General features: G+C 39.0%; 1 protein-coding gene and 1 non-coding gene across 2 annotated transcripts in view; one reads left to right on the top strand and one right to left on the bottom strand.

Moving 5' to 3' along the window:
- Pcolce2 (procollagen C-endopeptidase enhancer 2) overlaps positions 1–17,773 on the top strand; it is a 57,464-nt gene that overhangs the window by 36,053 nt on the left and 3,638 nt on the right. Inside the window, exons 4-7 of the mRNA XM_015486746.2 lie at positions 2,694–2,818; positions 6,134–6,270; positions 11,733–11,887; positions 15,877–15,960. Of these exons, the coding sequence (XP_015342232.1) occupies positions 2,694–2,818; positions 6,134–6,270; positions 11,733–11,887; positions 15,877–15,960 (501 nt within the window). The remainder of the gene's footprint in view (positions 1–2,693; positions 2,819–6,133; positions 6,271–11,732; positions 11,888–15,876; positions 15,961–17,773) is intronic.
- On the bottom strand, positions 17,679–17,751 carry Trnaa-agc. The gene has a single exon. It is a non-coding gene; the product is annotated as a tRNA-Ala (tRNA).

The following is a 17,773-nucleotide window of genomic DNA, read 5'->3' on the forward strand; positions in this document are numbered from 1 at the left end:
TTCCAAGTAGATTGTTGTAAGTTAAATATGCATGTCATAATCTCTATGATGCCCATTAAAGATGCAAGAGTTATAGCTAAAAGCCAAAAGATTAAAATAGAATACTAAGGTTATTATAATTTAAATAAATCTGAAGGAAGAACAGTTGGAATGAAAGAGGGTGAGACAAATAGGAAGTGGCATGTTTAATCCAAGCACACTGATCAGGACATTAAATATAAAGGATTAAATACTCTAGTTAGAAGACAGCCAATTGTTAAAATGGATTCAAAAGCAAGACCCAACTATATGTTGTCTATGAAAAAGACTTAAAATACAAAACCCAAATAGATTGAAAATAAAGGGATGAAAAAATATTATGCATGCTTCATTAAAATTAAAATTAGGCTGGTTGCAGTGGCACATGCCTGTAATCCCAGTGGCTTGGGAGGCGAGTGAGGCAGGAGGATCACTAGTTCAAAGCCAGCCTCGAAATTTATCAAGGCACTAAGCAACTCAGTGAGACCCTGTCTGTAATAAAATACAAAATAGAGCTAGAGATGGTCAAGGGCCCCCCCAATTAAACATAATCTTACAGAAAGACAGTTACAAATGTGAATAGACATTCTATAGAATAATACAAAGAACTCATACAACTCAATAATAAAAAGGATAAAGATCTCAAATATAAAAGTGGGTAAAACACTTGGACATACATTTCACAAAGGGAAATAGAAATGGCCCATAAGTACCTGAAAAATTACTTTATATCATTAGTCATCAGGAAAATGCAAATTAAAGAGATACTATCACCTACCTGTCCTGTGGGTGAAACAATCAGAGTGTTTCACCTGAAGAGGTGTAAAGTGATATAGACCCCTGGGGGAAGGTTTGGTCATTTTTTATGAAGCTAAACATCTATATTTATTCCTGGCCCAGCAGCTGCATTGCTAGGTATTTATGCAAGACAAATGAAAATACATGTCCACAAAAATAATCTTAGTGGCCTCATTTATAGTAGCCTAACTGGAAGTAACCCAAATGAGCATCAACAGAAAAATGGGTGAACAAATTGTCGTGTTTCTATTACAATGGAGTACACTCAAGAATGTAAAGGAACCACTAATGTAGCAGCGGGCAGTGAATTATGATAAGCAGGAGAAGGCCGGCTGGAAGAGCGCGCCCTACCTGACTCCATGTAAATGGGGCTCCGATAAAATTAAGGTAAAAATTTTCAGTAAAGTGTTGTGAGGGATTGACAGGTTGGGAGGGGATTCCAAACTTTTGTGAGAAATGAATTCTATATTATCGTAGGAGTGTGGCTTACAAAAATACATCTATTTTCCAAACACGTATAACTAAGAGTCCTACATTTTAAAGTATGTGAATTCACCTCCCCAGAAGTGTGAAGTGACAGTAATAAAGCCGAAGAAGCAGGTGGTGGGGATTGGGTACCAATATAGATGGAACAGTGGAACAATGACAATTGTTGAATTTAGGTGACAGATATGTGGGAGGTCATTACATTAAATATTCATTTTGTATATGCTTAAAATTTTCCAGTAATTAAAAGCCTTAGGAATCATTCCAAACTGAATTTTATAATATATTTTCTTAAATTTAGATATTTGTTTTAAGAATGCGTATCTGTGTTGTGTCAGGTTGGAGACAGAGCTCGCTGGTAGAGCATGTGCCAAAACATGTGCAAGGCCCTAGGTTTAATCCTCAATCCCACCAAGAAAAAAAAAAAGAATGATTATCTGTGTCAAAAAAAATTTTATTAAAGTATGTAAATTCTTTTAGATTCAATTCAGTTTTTAATGTGCTAATTAAATTCAAGTGAAATTAAATTTAAATTTTATATTGAAATTACTTTCTAAAATTGTTTCTGCCAACCTATTTGTACATGTGCATTACATATATCAGATGTTTGAAATAATGATTGTCAGTACTAATTGTGGTTAGTTCAGGTGGTGGGATTTGGGGTAATGTTTTACTTTCTCTGCATTGCTGCGAGTTTATATTTTTATTTTTTTATTTTACAAATAAAAACTATTCTTAAAGATTATTAAAGATATATATGTATACACACATACAGCACATATAGTTTTCTAGTAATGATAGTTGTGTATATCAACTAATTAAAATTTTGTCCATGGGCATTTAATAAATAACCAATACCTTGAAGGTTCTTAGAATTCAGGAGAGTTTTTGAGCTAGAAGCTTTCTTTCTTTCTTTTTAATATTTTTAATTGTATATGGACAAAATACCTTTATTTTATTTATTTATTTTTATGTGGTGCTGAGGATCAAATCCATTGCCTCACGTGTGCTAGGCAAGTGCTCTACCACTGAGCCCCAGCTCCAGCCCAGAAGCTAGAAGCTTTCTGAATGAGTACACATGCCCAAATGTTTTCTCTTCATTCATCCAAAAAATTGAAAAAAAGAAAAGAAGCAAATGCTTTCATCCCTTCCCCATCTCGTGCTGATCTGTCAGGTCACAAATCATTAACCCCGTGTGTCTGTGTGTGCAGCAGATCATCTCTGTAACCTTTTTCTTCAAGAGAAAGTTGTAGAGCTTCTGCCATTGCCTTGGTTACTGTATTGTCACCTGATACCCCACATTCCTCATCTCCACATGGCTGTATTGCTGTAATCTACCATAGGATATAAACTTGTGTTTTGCTTTTTTTTCCCATATTTAATAACTTCAGGAGACCAATACTGTGGAGGACGGCTTGAAAGACCTTCTGGCTCTTTTAAAACCCCTAACTGGCCAGACCGGGATTACCCTGCAGGAGTCACCTGTGTGTGGCACATCATAGCCCCAAAGAACCAGGTGAGGCTCCCTGGTAAAGAAAGTGTGCATTTGTGAGCTGCCCAGGTAGTGTGAGGGGCCCACCCAAGAGCCTCTGGTTTGGAGCTAAGGATATGGGGAGAGAAAAGTTCTGTTGGACTCGTACTTCTTCCTGTGGAGAGGGAGGTTGAAATTCTCCTTTGTACTATTTCACTTGCAAAGTCATGGTTTTGATTTCTGTAGTTATGATTTTCAAAACAGTTTTCAAAATGCAAATACTGGACCATCCCCACTTGAGGTTGTTTAAACCTGCAGCAGATGTTCTGAGCGTGATGGTGTGAGCAGCAGGGGCCAGCAAGAAGGAGAAAACCCCAGAACATGTGCTCTCGGGGCTCTGGTCACTCACACGGCAAACCCTGCTGATGGCCCTCCTACTAAGCAAGCCAGACGGTCTGGTCCATGAGCTTCACAGAAAGCCAGGCATCTCATCTCTTCACAGAACCATATGCCACCGTGAAGGATGGTCTCTTTAAGCTGTTTTGGGTGTTATTTAAAATAAAATGTGTGCAAGTTCCACACAAAAATTGTATTGCTTTAAAACAATCAATAGAGAAGGTGTGGTTTTCCAGTAGTTACTAGTTCATGGTAATGTGATTTTTTTGCCCTTTTTGGGAACCACTTTCAGATGTTAATTGTAGAGTAGAACCTGGCGCAGGAATAGATGAAAATTTGTTTGTAAAATTTTAAAACTAACTTGGTAAAGATTATTATTATTATAAACACTATCATAGGACTGGGTGGTAGAGCTGGTATTATAGTAGCTCAGTGGTAGAGTGCTTGCCTAGCATGTGCGAGGCACTGGATTCTTAGCACCGTATATAAATAAATGAATAAAATAAAGGTCCATCAAAAACTTAAAAAAAAATCAAACACTATTATAGCCTCTAATCCAGGCACAATGAGCTCAGCATTGTGATTTTTTAAAAAAACAAACAACTTTTCTAAACTGATCTTTCATGTAACTTGTATACATATTATTTGCCATGTATTTATTTTTAAAATGGACAACTATTCAGGCCAGTATACCATTGCAAGTCATTGATTTGAGCACACACACACACACAACACACAAACACACAAATACACACATAAACACACACATACACATTTTAATCATAATCCCCAAACTCAGTTTTATTTTTTAGAAGAAAAACAGTCATTTATTTGATAATGGAAGAGTCTCAAAGTCCATCTGAAACATTTTACAGTTTAAAATAACATTTAAAATTACATTTCTGAATCATTTAAACCATTTTGTAATTCTTGAAATTACATTGGTCATTCTTTTCTCTGTGACATTTATAAATCTGACCAAATATTTCAACTTAATTAACTTGAAGATTACAATTCAGCATCTCTCTTCCGTGATGATTTAACCTCTGAGTTTGAGTTTTTTTAATGTGACTTTTGGCTTCAGCCGGTAAGATTTCCATCATCATTGTAGCATTTGAAACCACTGGCAGCTCTGTTCAAAAGACAAAAATGTAGTGGGAAAATTAAATCCTAAATGATTTCTATGCAAGTCTGTGGCATTCTTCTACTGCAAAAAAATTCTGCCTCCACCTTTTCTCATGGCTTTCTCCCTTATGTTCTTATTTATTTACTCATTTTAAATCTTCTGTCCATAAGTTTTTATGTGACTAATTTCTAAGTAAAGAAAATTGAGCTAATTTTTAAATAGAAAGCATAGTTGCTGGTGAGAAATCACTTGACCCCTAGGAAATATCACAATACAATTAAAATAAACCATGGATGCTGATTTCTTTATAGGTAGGTAAATTTGCAGGTGCATGGCAATTATATTCCAAGCCAAAATTTACTTTTGTGCTGATTTGTGATGTTGTTATCATCTTCACCTAGATGATAAAAAAAAAAAAAGACGAGTCTGCTTTATCAAACAGGACTTAATGCCCATTAATAGGAATTAATTTCCACTGTCTTCCCAGAGGTTGATGGACAGGGTTGCTACCTACCTGCTGCTCAGTAAAAGTGGACACTGCTGTCTGAGGTCCATGGTGTCAGTGAATTCCATGAGATTTCCTGGGATTCACACGTTAGAGGTGCTCTTAAAGAATCTGCTTTTCAGGGGAATGATGATTACCTATTAAATGGAAATTTCCCATCCACTTGAATAATTTAACACTATTCTTGGTGCTAGATCAAAATAACCAAGAAACACTTTAAAATCCTAATGACTCCGTGCATCGATGCTTTTATGCAGCCTCTTCAAAGACCTCTCACATCCTAGGTAGGCTGCGCTGGGCACACTCACCTTTCCAGAAAGACATTCCGCTTCCCTGAGTCTCTGATCCTAAACATTTGACTCCTTTACATGTGAAAGAACATGCGTCTGTCTCCTTCCCTCAAAAGAACAGCTCTATCTGCTCATGCCCCCGCCAGCAGACACACCCTACCATGCTCTGATGCAGGTGACATACACCAGATGATACTTCTGATTTTTGTTGGTTTTCTTTCAGAGAAGAATGAATTCATTTAGAATATAGTCCCCTTTCCCACTCTGACACACACCCAATTATCCAGTCTTTATTTTTCTCAGTTTTCTCTCCCCACCCCCAGATTTATTGAGGTATAGTTGATGAATAGAAGATGTGTATATTTACTGTATAAAGCATGATGTTTTGATAAATGTGTGAAATGTTTACCACATGAGGCTAATTAACATACCTATCATCTCACATAGTTATCCTTGCGGGCGTGCGCAGGTCTTTGTGGGTATGTGGTGAGAACATTTAAGATCCACTCTTGAAAATTTCAGATATACCACACCTTGTTAACTGTAGTTATTGTGCTATAGAATACATCTCCAGAAGCCAACTGTAGCTTTGTGTCGTTGGAGTTCTGTAAGCTATAGGTGAACAGAGCTCCTGAGACCAAGGTTGATCGGGATTTGAGATTATCATTTATTATGATTAGCAATGAAAGCAAAAAAAAAAAAATGCCATACTTTTGTTGACTCAATAACAAACATTGGGACAAGAATTATCATTATTTAAAAAAAATTTTTTTAGTTGTCGATGGACCTTTATTTTATTTATTTATATGTGGTGCCGAGAATCAAACCCAGTGCCTCACACATGCTGAGCTACTGCTCTACCATTGAGCTAAAACCAACCCCATCCTGATACAAGAATTATTGAAACAGAATCAATGCTTTTTTTTTTTTTTTAAACAAAGAAAAATCATGGTATTCTACAGATCTGGGAAATGGAAAATTTTCACTTAAGATTATTCAACAGTGCTATTTTTGATACTCCTAATGTTGTGCTTTCTCTAAAGCTTATAGAATTAAAGTTTGAAAAGTTTGATGTGGAGCGAGATAACTACTGCCGATATGATTATGTGGCTGTGTTTAATGGTGGAGAAGTCAATGATGCCAAAAGGATTGGAAAGTATTGTGGCGACAGTCCCCCTGCGTAAGTGGCCCCCATTTGTGTCATTACTATTTTAATAACTCTGAGTTTGTTTTTGTTTTGTTTTGTTTTTTGGTACTGGAGATTGAACCCAGGGTTGCTGAACCACCGAGGCACATTCCCAGCCCTTTTTTTATATTTTGTTAGAGACAGAGTCTTGCTGAGTTGCTAAGAGCCTCACTAAATTGCTGAGACTGGCTTTGAACTTGCAATCCTCCTGCCTCAGTCTCCTGAGCCACTGGGATTACAGGTGTGCACCAGTGCACCTGGCCTGAAGTTGTATTTTTAAATAAATTTCCTAATCACATTTATTTTCTGGAAGATTTTATGCTGCTTTTTCTTAGGTTTCATAATTCTTGGAGTCCCATCTGGCACCACTAAGAGGAAATAACCACCCTAGGCCTGAGGCCACAGCAGGGAGAGCAGGTGAGGCCTAGATGGTCATGTTAGTGATGCACCAGAGTCAGATGCTGAGCCAGATACCTGGGGGTATCAGTGCCCTGCAAAGGTGAGCTCAGGCATCAGGGTGGAATGGAAAATCCTGAGAAGCAGACAATGGCTAAGTATTGGGGATCCAGGCAAGAAGACTTGGAAGTTGATGACAAAAATGGGTGATTGTAGTTGATCAGGATCTATCCTGGACAGTTTGAGGCCTCATACCTGCTCCTCATGTTGTAGCCCAAATCGACAAGCTCCGTCCAATGGACAAATGGAGAAGACTGCAACCAACAGTTAGAGAAAATATATTCTTTTCAAGCAAAAATGGACACTGGAGAAAAGAGAAACCATAACTACCAAATAATTAAAGATAGTTGATGAGCAGTTAGGTTTTCCTACTCAAGTGGTAAAAACCAAGCTCAGATGACTTTTATCCATGACTTCTAACACACATTTGAGAAACAGAAATTTTCAACACTACACAGATTCTTCTAGAGAAAAATAAGCATTGTTCTACAATTAATTTTATAAATTTAGTATAAACTTGACATCAAAGGGTAGGGATAGTATAAGAAAAGAATATTAGAGACCAGTCTCATTTATGAATATGATGAAAAATGAATTCTAAAAGAAAAATATTAGCAAGATAAACACAGCAATGTATGAGAAAATACCCTATGACTAGGAATTCAAGGTTGGTTTGAATCTAGAAAATCTTTTAAATTTATTTATGCATTACCAAATTAAAGTGTGACTTGTGGATTTAATTTTTATTTGTTGGAAACATTTTACTGAAAATACCTTTTCTTAATAGCTTGAATAAAAAATTTTGTATTTTAAAAAATACTTTAAAAGTAACAAAAATATTAAGAACCCAAGAATAAACATTAAAAAAAAAAAACCTTGCAAAGGCCTTAATAGAGAAAATTACAAATCTTTACTAAGAGATATTTTCAAAGACCGAAATAAATGGAAGTATATACAGTGCTCATGAATAGAAAAACTCTATCATTTACAACATAAAACTGGCAGTCTGATTCTAAAACTGACCAAGTGGCAAGGATGACGCAGTACACAGCATCAAGGGTGTAGGTGGACAAAATTAAGTTCTGAAGGAGAAAAGCCCGTCAAGAGGACTTGCTACAGGCATATCAGAAAGCTGTTGTAATTAAGACAGTGCAACTTGATCGAGACCCCCCGCCCCTGCTGAAAAATAGGAGGAGCCAGGCGGGTATGCCTGAAATCCCAGCGGCTTAGGAGGCCGCTGAGGCAGGAGGATTGTGAGTTCAAAGCAAGCCTCAGCAACTTAATGAGGCCCCAAGCAACTCAGGGACAGCCTGTTCTAAATAAAATATGTATAAATAAAAGGGGCAGGGATGTGACTCAGTGTTTAAGAATCCCTGAGTTCAATCCCAGGTACCAAAAAAAGAAAAATAGGGTAGAAATAATTTATTCATGTGAAACGTGAAATGAAATTATACTCATATCTATAAAACATAAAAATCAACAACAGGTGAATTGAGAATGTAAAAAAGAAACAAATGAGAATTTCAGTTCATCAAAATACACTATAAAGGGGAAGAAGAGAAGGCACAAATGTACTCAAATTATTTTTTAGTTATTGATGGGACTTTTTATTTTATTTGTTTATATGTGGTGCTGAGAATCGAACCCAGTGCCTCACCCATGCTAGGCAAGTGCCCTACCACTGAGCCACAACCCCAGCCCTGGACTCAAATTTTTGGAACACGCATTTGACAGAGTCCTGGGTTCCAGAACATACCAAAATAATTTTTAAAATAAGGAAAACATAACTCAACAGAAAAAGTGGGCAAAAGATATTTGAAAATGTATTTCCAAGAGAAGAAAGCTGCACAGTGAATAAACCTTTGAAGAGTGTAAATTGGCATAATCTCTTTGAAAATCAGCTTGGCGTTATGTGATGAAGTTGGAATTCATCAGATAACCATGTATCTGTGACCTAGCATATGGCAGATACCTGCCTTCCTGGTGTACTAGTTACAGAGAGTTTGCCCGTGTGCACCACGAGACATATACAAGGATGTTCTCAGCAATGTTGTTTATAATGTTCCTGGGTGGGGACCGACAGTCCAGTGTTATCAAGAGAGGGTTTAAACTGTGTTCTAGGACACAGCATCAAAAGCAGTGCAAAAACCTCACAGTGACAATGATGAGCTTGGAAAAAAGCCCAGAAAAATAAAACACCACACTCCTTCTTTTATATGAAGTGTTAAAACATGCAGATCTATACAATATACTGTTTAGTGATGCATATGTATGTGATGAACAGAGGGAAAGAAGGCAGGAATAAACACGAAATTCAGGTGAGTGGCTCTTCCTCGAGGGTGCGTGGGGAGGCCAGGGAGACCGCCACTGAGCCTCATTCATTCCTGAGGATTGTGACTGGCACAGCCTACCAACTAGCCCTCTGTTCAGAAGACTATTTTCCCATAGAATACTTCTAGGTAGGACAGAAAATGAGAAAACTTGTTTCTGGAGCTTTTCTCACGTTAAAAATATGACTAGGAGGAGCACTGGCTGGATGGGCGTCACCTTACCGTACTTAGGTCTGGCTCAGCGCACTATGGGTGTCATTGAATTAATTCAAAAACATTTATATATATTATACCCTTGCTGTGTGCTGGGTGCCATGTTAGGTACCAGAATACAGAGATAAGGAGCAGGAAGGAACAAAAACAAAGCAGATAAGTAAATTGGCAAGGGAATGTCCTGGATGGGGTCTTTGGCCCAATCTGGGCATGTGACCAGAGGAAGCTTTTTGGAGGAGATAGTGCCTCTTGAAGGAAGAAGGCATTGCGCTTAATCAGAGGCAGAGGGGAGGACAGCCTCACTCCAAGCAGAAAGAACTCCGTCAAGAAAGATATGCAGGGGAGATAGATGCTATTTCTGGAAACTAAACCTTGAGTTGGGGCTTGAGGACGAGGCAGAGGGGTGCATTGTTCCTTGTTCTGCAGAGGTGGGAGACCTCCGAGTGCATTTAGACAGGGTTGACATGCCCAGGAGCTCTAGACTCCCATCCTAGACAAGATGAAAGGAGAGGCTCGTTCGGAGGTTGTTGCTAGGGTCCAGGTGAAGCTGAGGAGGTAGAGATGAAGGGGAGGGATGAATCAAGAAATATTTAGGAGGTAAAGTTAGCAGGATGTGGTGATTGGCTGGCTGTAGTGATTGAAGGAGGGAAAGACTGGAATGACGAGCTGGAGACAGCTGACACAGCTGGCCGTATGCCACATGAGACAGGGGAAGAGCTCTTCGAGATCTCACCTTGCCTTCCTAGCTGTTTGCAACACAAATTAGCAGATGCAACACTTGGCCCTGGGTATATATTATGGCACTGTGATTCTGTCACATTTAGACAAAGCTCAGTGGAAAAAAGCTGTCTTTGTTACTGAAAGACTCCTCCTTGAGAAAATTCAATTTCCAATACAATGCCTCCAAGAATATCACAGAAACGCAGTGGATGATGACTGTGATTAAAGCATCACGAGGAGAAGGCAGACCTGAGTGGGTCTCGAGACTTCCTTTGCTGCTCATAATAAGTGCTTTTTGTAATCCTTTAAACATGATTAACCTGTTCTTAACTTGTAATTGTATGTAGGTGAGAATTGTGTTTAGTGCATCGTTTTTTATTTACTTAATGGAATGTGCTTTTCAAAAGCAGGTTAGCATATTTCTGTTGAAGGCTTGAATCCCAGAAGCATTATTTAAATTACTTTCGTCACTTTGGGGACTAGAAATATAAATGTAGGCCATGAAATTCAGTTTTATGTGTGTCCCATCCCTTGGCTCAGGTTATTATTCAAGATGGAAAATATTCTGCAGTTTTTCTAACTGGTTGGTTCAAGTTCAGATCTACCCACTCGGAGCAGCTGGGCAGGGAGGGTGGTGTGGGGAGAATTGTTTCATTACGTTTTGCCTTAGAAGTGACTTGACTGGTGGCACCTCCAAAAAGAACTTGAGTCAGATCCCTGACTAATTCAATTCAATAACTTGTCCAATCTTTGTCTGCTTCTGGATTCGTTTTTACATAGAAGCAACCGAACAGCATTTTCATTCTTATTTAAAAGAACAATAGCAAACCTTAAATGAAACCACTGTCTTGTATAATATAACGATCCCCTAAGATTTCAGAGAGTTTTTGGACTTCAGTTATCGTCTGTACCAGATCTTTAGTACCCACTCGCCAGCAAGCTCCTCCAATTAGAGTTCTGAGTGGTGTGGTTGGTGACTGCCAAAAGAGATCGATCACTTTCTCTTTTTCCTTAAGAGCATTTCCTAATGGGCAATATAAATAGCAATCTCTCCATTGTGGGCATGCATTAGAACTCCCATTAAAAATGAGACGGAAGTGCCTTTAAACCCTGCATGACTTTCTTTTTTTTTTTTTTTATCCCAGGGTGAGCAGCCCACTGAGATAATCCCTCTGGCTTATAGGGAGTGGGAATTTGTTCATCAGATTTATCCATCGGATTCTCTGTGGCCAGCATCTGGTTCCCCAAGCTGGCTTGAACCCACAGTGTTCATTCAAAAAACTGCCCTCTTCCCGAGTAGGCAAACCCTGAGGTGGCTGTGGAAACCAAACACAGCATCTGCGTTCACCCTGGTCCCTACCCTACCACGGTCGCTGTAGATCACTGGATCCTGGGTTCACATCCCGATTCCCACATAATTGCCACCGGGCCTTGGGCCAATCACTTGAACTCTCTGAACTTCAGCTGACTATTCCATAAGAAGGGGATAATAACGGTGGTTGCGGAGATGGGTTGGGAGGCGCACGGTGTTGAGCTGAGCTAACACTGGGAGATGTTGAGCTACTGTGTTAACATTTAGCAAATCGAGACTTGACCTTTTTAATGTCTTAGCTTTTAGGTGTAAATAAATGACCAATGTATTTTTAAAAATCAATGGACAGCTAGAAAATTTTAGAGTTTTAGAGAGGTACCACTTAAACCTTAACATATATATGTAAACATGTTTTCTTCTTTTAGACCAATTGTATCTGAGAAAAATGAACTTCTTATTCAGTTTTTATCAGACTTAAGTTTAACTGCAGATGGATTTATTGGTCACTACAAATTCAGGCCCAAAAAATTACCCACAACGACAGCAGTACCTGTTACCACCACGTTCCCTGTAACTGTAGGTAAGTTTTTCTGTTTGGAAGTTTTGTGCAAAAACCTTAGGAGTATGAAAATAATTTTTTTTGAAGTAGAAAAAAAATAAGAAAAAGATACCAGAAACTAAAATACTTAACTAAAGTGAAAACTTGTGTAAGAAAATAGCACAACACTATTAATGAAAGAGGGATAGGGTAACAATGCTTACAAACTAATAGCTTTAAAACCTCATCTAAGAAAATGATGAACACTTAATAGTTACTAAGGAAGCCTATTGTATGCCCAACTTCCCTTTTTTGGCACTTACAAAAGTGTGGTTTTTCTTTCTTTTTTTATTCAAAACATTTTAACACGTAATTATGCATATTCGTGCAGTACAGTGTGATATTTGCTATGTGTATATAATGTGCAATGGTCAGTCAGGGTGATCAGCACTTCTAGCTCCTTAAACAAATATCATTTCATTGTGTTGGAAAACTTTAAATGCCTCTCTTCTAGTTCCTTATAAAATACATAATAAATTGTTGTGAACTATAATCACCCTACTGTGCTGTAGGATGCTAGAACTTATTCCCATCTCACTGTAATTTGTATCCCTAGCTGACCTTCTTTTCTATCCCCCCTCTCTCCTATCCTTCTGTGTGTGTGTGTGTGTATGTGTGTGTATATATATATATATAAAATTGTGGTATGTTAGGTTAAAGTTCTTTCTGTTCCTGCCAGTTTTCACATCTGCAAATTTTTAAAAATATTTTTATAGTAGATGGACACAATACCTTTATTTTAATTTTATGTGGTGCTGAGGATCAAACCCAGTGCCTCATGCTCTACCAATTGAGCTATAGCCCCAGCCCAATGTCTGCAAATTTTGATTGGGGATTTTTTGCTTCTAAGCAAAATGTCATATAAGATACATTACTTTTTTTTCAAATTGAAGTAAATCAAACAAAAATATTTAAAATATTTCAGAAGTTGGTTGGGAAAACTGGTCTGGGGCATGGTGTAAGGACTAGAGAGGCAGGAGTAGGTCTCTATATCCTATCTGTTCCATCCACTGGGATCTCAGGATTCAGATTAAAAATAGTTAAGTCCAGGGCAGAGGAAAAAGGGGGGAAGCCTTAAGATATGAAATAGGCTGGAATAAGCCAGCTTTGTTGCCCGCCATATTGTGCACTCACCCTGGATAGGGCTGACCTGAGCACAGGCTGGCACTTCCAGGTCTGGTTTTTCTGGGCACTCTTCAAGTGGGCCACCTTGTGGCCTGAATGTGCACTGCCTCGTGTCACTATAGTTCTAGCTCATCTCAGCAGGCGTGGTGTTCTTACTCTGTCCATTGTTAACTGTCTGGTCACACCCCAGGTGCTGGTGGTTCTCTGGCTTTTATCTCAATCCTAAACTTTCTCTGAAATTTCAAACATGGATTTATAATTATCTCCTAGACATTTTGAGACTGCTGGCCATATAAATGAAAGCACATTAAATTCATTTTTATCAGTGTTTTCTGCCTCAAAAATACTTCTCCACCTGTTTCCCCAAACATATGCACATCTCCAGTAGCCACATTGTCTTCCTTTATCTTACTTTCTGACGGTGACCCTGCCCGCCCACAGGCCATGTCATTGTGCCATTAAATTTACTTTCCCCAGCGGCGCTATCCTATATGGCAGCCGTGACTGAGCACTTGAAATGTGGCTAGTGATAGTAGAAACTAAAGTTTGCATTTGATTTTAATTAATTGAAACTTGAAAGCCTCTCAAGGCTAATGACAACCATACTGGGCAGCCCAGGAGCCCAAACATTTTTGGTGACGTATAAGACCCTTCACTCTTTGCTCCTCTTTAGAGCTTCGTTTTCAGGCCCTGTCACCTCTCTCTGTATGCTCTGAGTGTTTTGGTTTTAATCCAAGTGTGAGGGAAAGCTGTGGGTAGGTTTAAGCCAAGTTTAAGATTAGATTTGCATGTTATGAAGATCACTCTGGCCACTGTGAGGTGAATGGATTGTAGGAATTAAAAAAATGAGTAGGCTGGGCACGCTGGCGCACACCTGTAATCCCAGCAGTTCCATACGCTGAGGCAGGAGGATTGCGAGTTCAAAGCCAGCCTCAGCAACAGCGAGGTGCTAAGCAACTCACGGAGACCCTGTCTCTAAATGAAATACAAAAAAGGGCTGGGGATGGGGCTCAATGGTTGAGAGCCCCTGAGTTCAATCCCCAGTAACCCCCCTTCCACCAAGGGTAAAAAAAAAAAAAAGGATGAGCAGGTTCTGGTTGTCCAGATGAACTGTGCTATGACAAAAACAAATAGTCAAGAGATGAATGGGAGACAGTGACAGGTCATGGTGGCAGGAGGTGTCAAAATGCCACCCGAGCTTCTGGTTTGTACAGCTGGGGCATAATGCTATTATTCATTGAGGCAGAGAATGGGGTTTGGGGGTGATAGATAGACAAATTAATCTGTGCCCTCGTTGGGTTTGAAGTGTCCATGATACATTCAGGTGAAGATGACATGCACTTATGGACCTGTAGACGAGGAGAACTTGAAGGGGAAGAGGCTGTACTGGATAGTAGGATATGTAAATTTGAGACATTGGCAATGAATAATTTTAGCACAAGGACATGTGCATCTGGGACTGAATGAGATAGAGATGGATCGGGGGAAGGTGCTTGTTGAGGATGAGAACAGGGGACTGAGGGATCATCTGTAGGGAGGGTGGACCCACCAGAAGGGTTGTAGGAAGGGACACATGGAGAGGAAGGCTAAAAACTGGGGCCTTGTGAGAGGAGGGTGGTAGACGACAGTAAGATGAAGTGGGGAGGGGTGACAGCCTGTAACTTAAAGGCCAGAGAAGCTGGGATCCACCAAAGAGTGACAAGGAGCAGCTCAGGAGACCCACCCAGCTCCCAGATGTTCTGAGGCTAAGGAGCCTGTTTCCAATGGATGTTCTCTTTCACTGGTAATGCTAATTATTAGTGGGAGTACAAATTAAGAGTGAATAAATAATAAACTCACAGAGGAGTCAGAAGAACATATTAGAAGGCCAACATTACCTTTGTAGATGTTTACCCAACAAGCACAATTCTGTTGTTTTTTGCAATTCTGTTTTCTTCATAGCATCTTGTCACACATAAAAACAATCATCAGCAGATACTTTAAAAACATTTTAAAGATGAAAATGGGGATTACATATTTGCATTTGGTCAACCCAGGGTTTCTCAACCTTGGCACTATTTACATTCTGGACCAGATAATTACTTGTGTGTGAGGTCCCATTCATTGGAGGGTGTTTAGCAGCATCCCTGACACCTACTCACTAGATGCCATTAGTACCCCTGAGTCATAACAACCAGAATGTTTCCAGATATTGACATATGACACGGGGCAAAATTACCTCCAGAGGAGAGCCACTGTATTTATCTATTTAGTTTTATTCTTAAATTTGTCTACTTCTCAGTTTTTAAAATCTTAATAGTCAATGCCAGGCTCAAAATAAATATTTAATGAGTACTCGCATCTTATTACGGATGTAACACTTTACACATGAGCAGCATTTCCAAAACCTTGTACCACTCACATTTAGGCAATTGCATTTGAAGTGCACCAAGAAAGCTCCTTCCCTTCTCAGGGGAACACCATAGGATTCCTTTTGTGAAGTGAAGGATTAAGCTGTATTTTATGAGTTCAGATGTGTTTGCCAGGTTTTTCTAAGCAGGGCACACAAAGAGTGTATCTATTTTGGGTTGTAGTGTTAGATTTATATCAAGGAAGAAGAGAACAGAGCTAAATTTGGATTATCTTTGATCTCAGGTTTAAAATTCAGTACAGGGTATTGAGTTGCCTTGAGGAAATTAGAGTAGCATGAAGAATTTCTTCTGCATGGTTTATAATTATTTCATTGCAATAGTAGATTGGTGGCTCAGGGAAAGCAGTGGTAGTCTTAAAAGGGGATTCAGATATAAAACTCCAATGATACTTGAGTTCATTTTCCTGAGTCTTACGTCTTTCTTCTTTGAATTAAGGTTTAAAACCCACTGTGGCCCTGTGTCAACAGAAGTGTAAACGGACGGGGACTCTGGAGAGCAATTATTGTTCAAGCAACTTTGGTAAGAAATTAAAAACAAAAAAAAAACACCTTTTCCCTTTAATCAGAAACTGGAGACTCCTTGCTTACCCTTAAAGGAATTCTCACAAACATAATGGTGAAGGCCACGGACATTGTTCATCTACCCAAGAAAATGATTTCCTGTATGCAAGTGTGTGTTGACTTGTGTTACTCATATTGTTAGATTTTACAGCTGAGAAAAATAAGCATTCAGAAAATGTGCTTTTTCTACAGAAGTGTGATAACTGGACTCTTGGTTCATTTCATTGCTATTCTCTGTATTCCGGCTGAGTATTCCTGAAAAGACCGGTGTACTTTTCTTCCTTCACATACTTTGCATGATCCAGGTTTTTTTTCGCACATCTGGAATTCAAGTTAAGTGCATCAGAAACATAGCTAAGCTGACATTCATCAGCTGGCCTCTCTCAGAAGAAATTCAAGTATTTCCTCTTTAGTGCACTTCCAAAGTACTAAATTATGATGTGGAAATCTGAAGTCCATTTGGAAACTCTTATGGAACCTGAGGAGATAGTACTTAATGACTTGGAATTTCTTAAAGAGTTTTTTTTTTTTTTCCAATTAAAAAACGGTACCATCTGTGAAAGCTACTTAAGAGCAATAGATACTAAATTTGGTTATTTTAAAAAGCAGCTTAAACGAAACATTTAGGAAGTTTTATCAAGAAAAGAAAGTTGCTACAGCCCCAATAGATTACCCAGACTTTACTTGCCTTTGTTGGTGCCTTAAAGTGGTAACTGTCTGTAGCCCCAGTGACCTTTATGGTAAAGAAGGTATAAAGACATTGAAGAGGGGCTGGGGTCATGGCTCAGTCGTAGAATGCTCGCTTTGCATGCATGAAGCACTGGGTTTGACCCTCAGCACTGCATAAATGTAAAATAAAGATATTGTGTTCACCTAAAACTAAAAAATAAATATTAAAAAAAAAGGACATTGAAGCGCCTGGGGCCCTAAATCTGATTGCAGTTTGCCTACTGAAATTCAAATAACTGACATTAAAATGAAAACAAATAGCAGCAGGTGTCATTTCTATCACATCTAGGCTAGTCACCTGTAGGAGGTGGTTCAGGAAATTGTCCTCCCTGTGCCTTGGAAACCACCTGATCACGCTTGGTTACAGATTGCCATTTTGCAGTGATCACTCATCACCAGGAATAAGGAAGGCATGATAAGAATCCCGGTTGTGGTGCTTGGTGCATTGCATAAGCAGCAAGGAGTGCTCACTTTGTCCCCAAGGGGTCAAGCTTGACTTATGCCATTGATTGTGATCATATGGCACCATTACCAAATACTATGACCAGTGGCCCAGGTGTTCTCAGCCAGGGCTGGTAACATTCCCTGGGGCGGTTGTTAGTTGTCACAAGAGCTGGGGAGTGCTACTATTTTGTTTTGTTTTTTTTCTGGGCAGAGGACAGCTGGTAAAAATATCACTCGCTACAAGCCCTACACCTCAAGGAATTGTCCCCTTAACTCCTAAAATGCCAACTGCATCCCTCAAGAAAGACAGCATCTTTGTATGGCTCATAAGAGAGACTTTCCTCTTGAATCAAGATGGAAAAATGGAGTTCTACATAATGAAAAGCAACTGACTTTTGCTAGATTTTTGTTGTTGTTGTTTTGACTTTATTTTTGTTTTGTTTTTCTAAAATATATTTATTTTTTAGTTGTAATTGAACACAATACTTTATTTTATTTATTTTTATGTGGTGCTGAGGATCGAACCCAGGGCCTCGCACTTGCTAGGCGAGCGCTCTACCACTGAGCCACAACCCCAGCCCCTTGTTTCATTTTTAAAG

Source organism: Marmota marmota, unplaced genomic scaffold, assembly GCF_001458135.2.
Source record: "Marmota marmota marmota unplaced genomic scaffold, marMar, whole genome shotgun sequence".
NCBI classification, from domain to species: domain Eukaryota; kingdom Metazoa; phylum Chordata; class Mammalia; order Rodentia; family Sciuridae; genus Marmota; species Marmota marmota.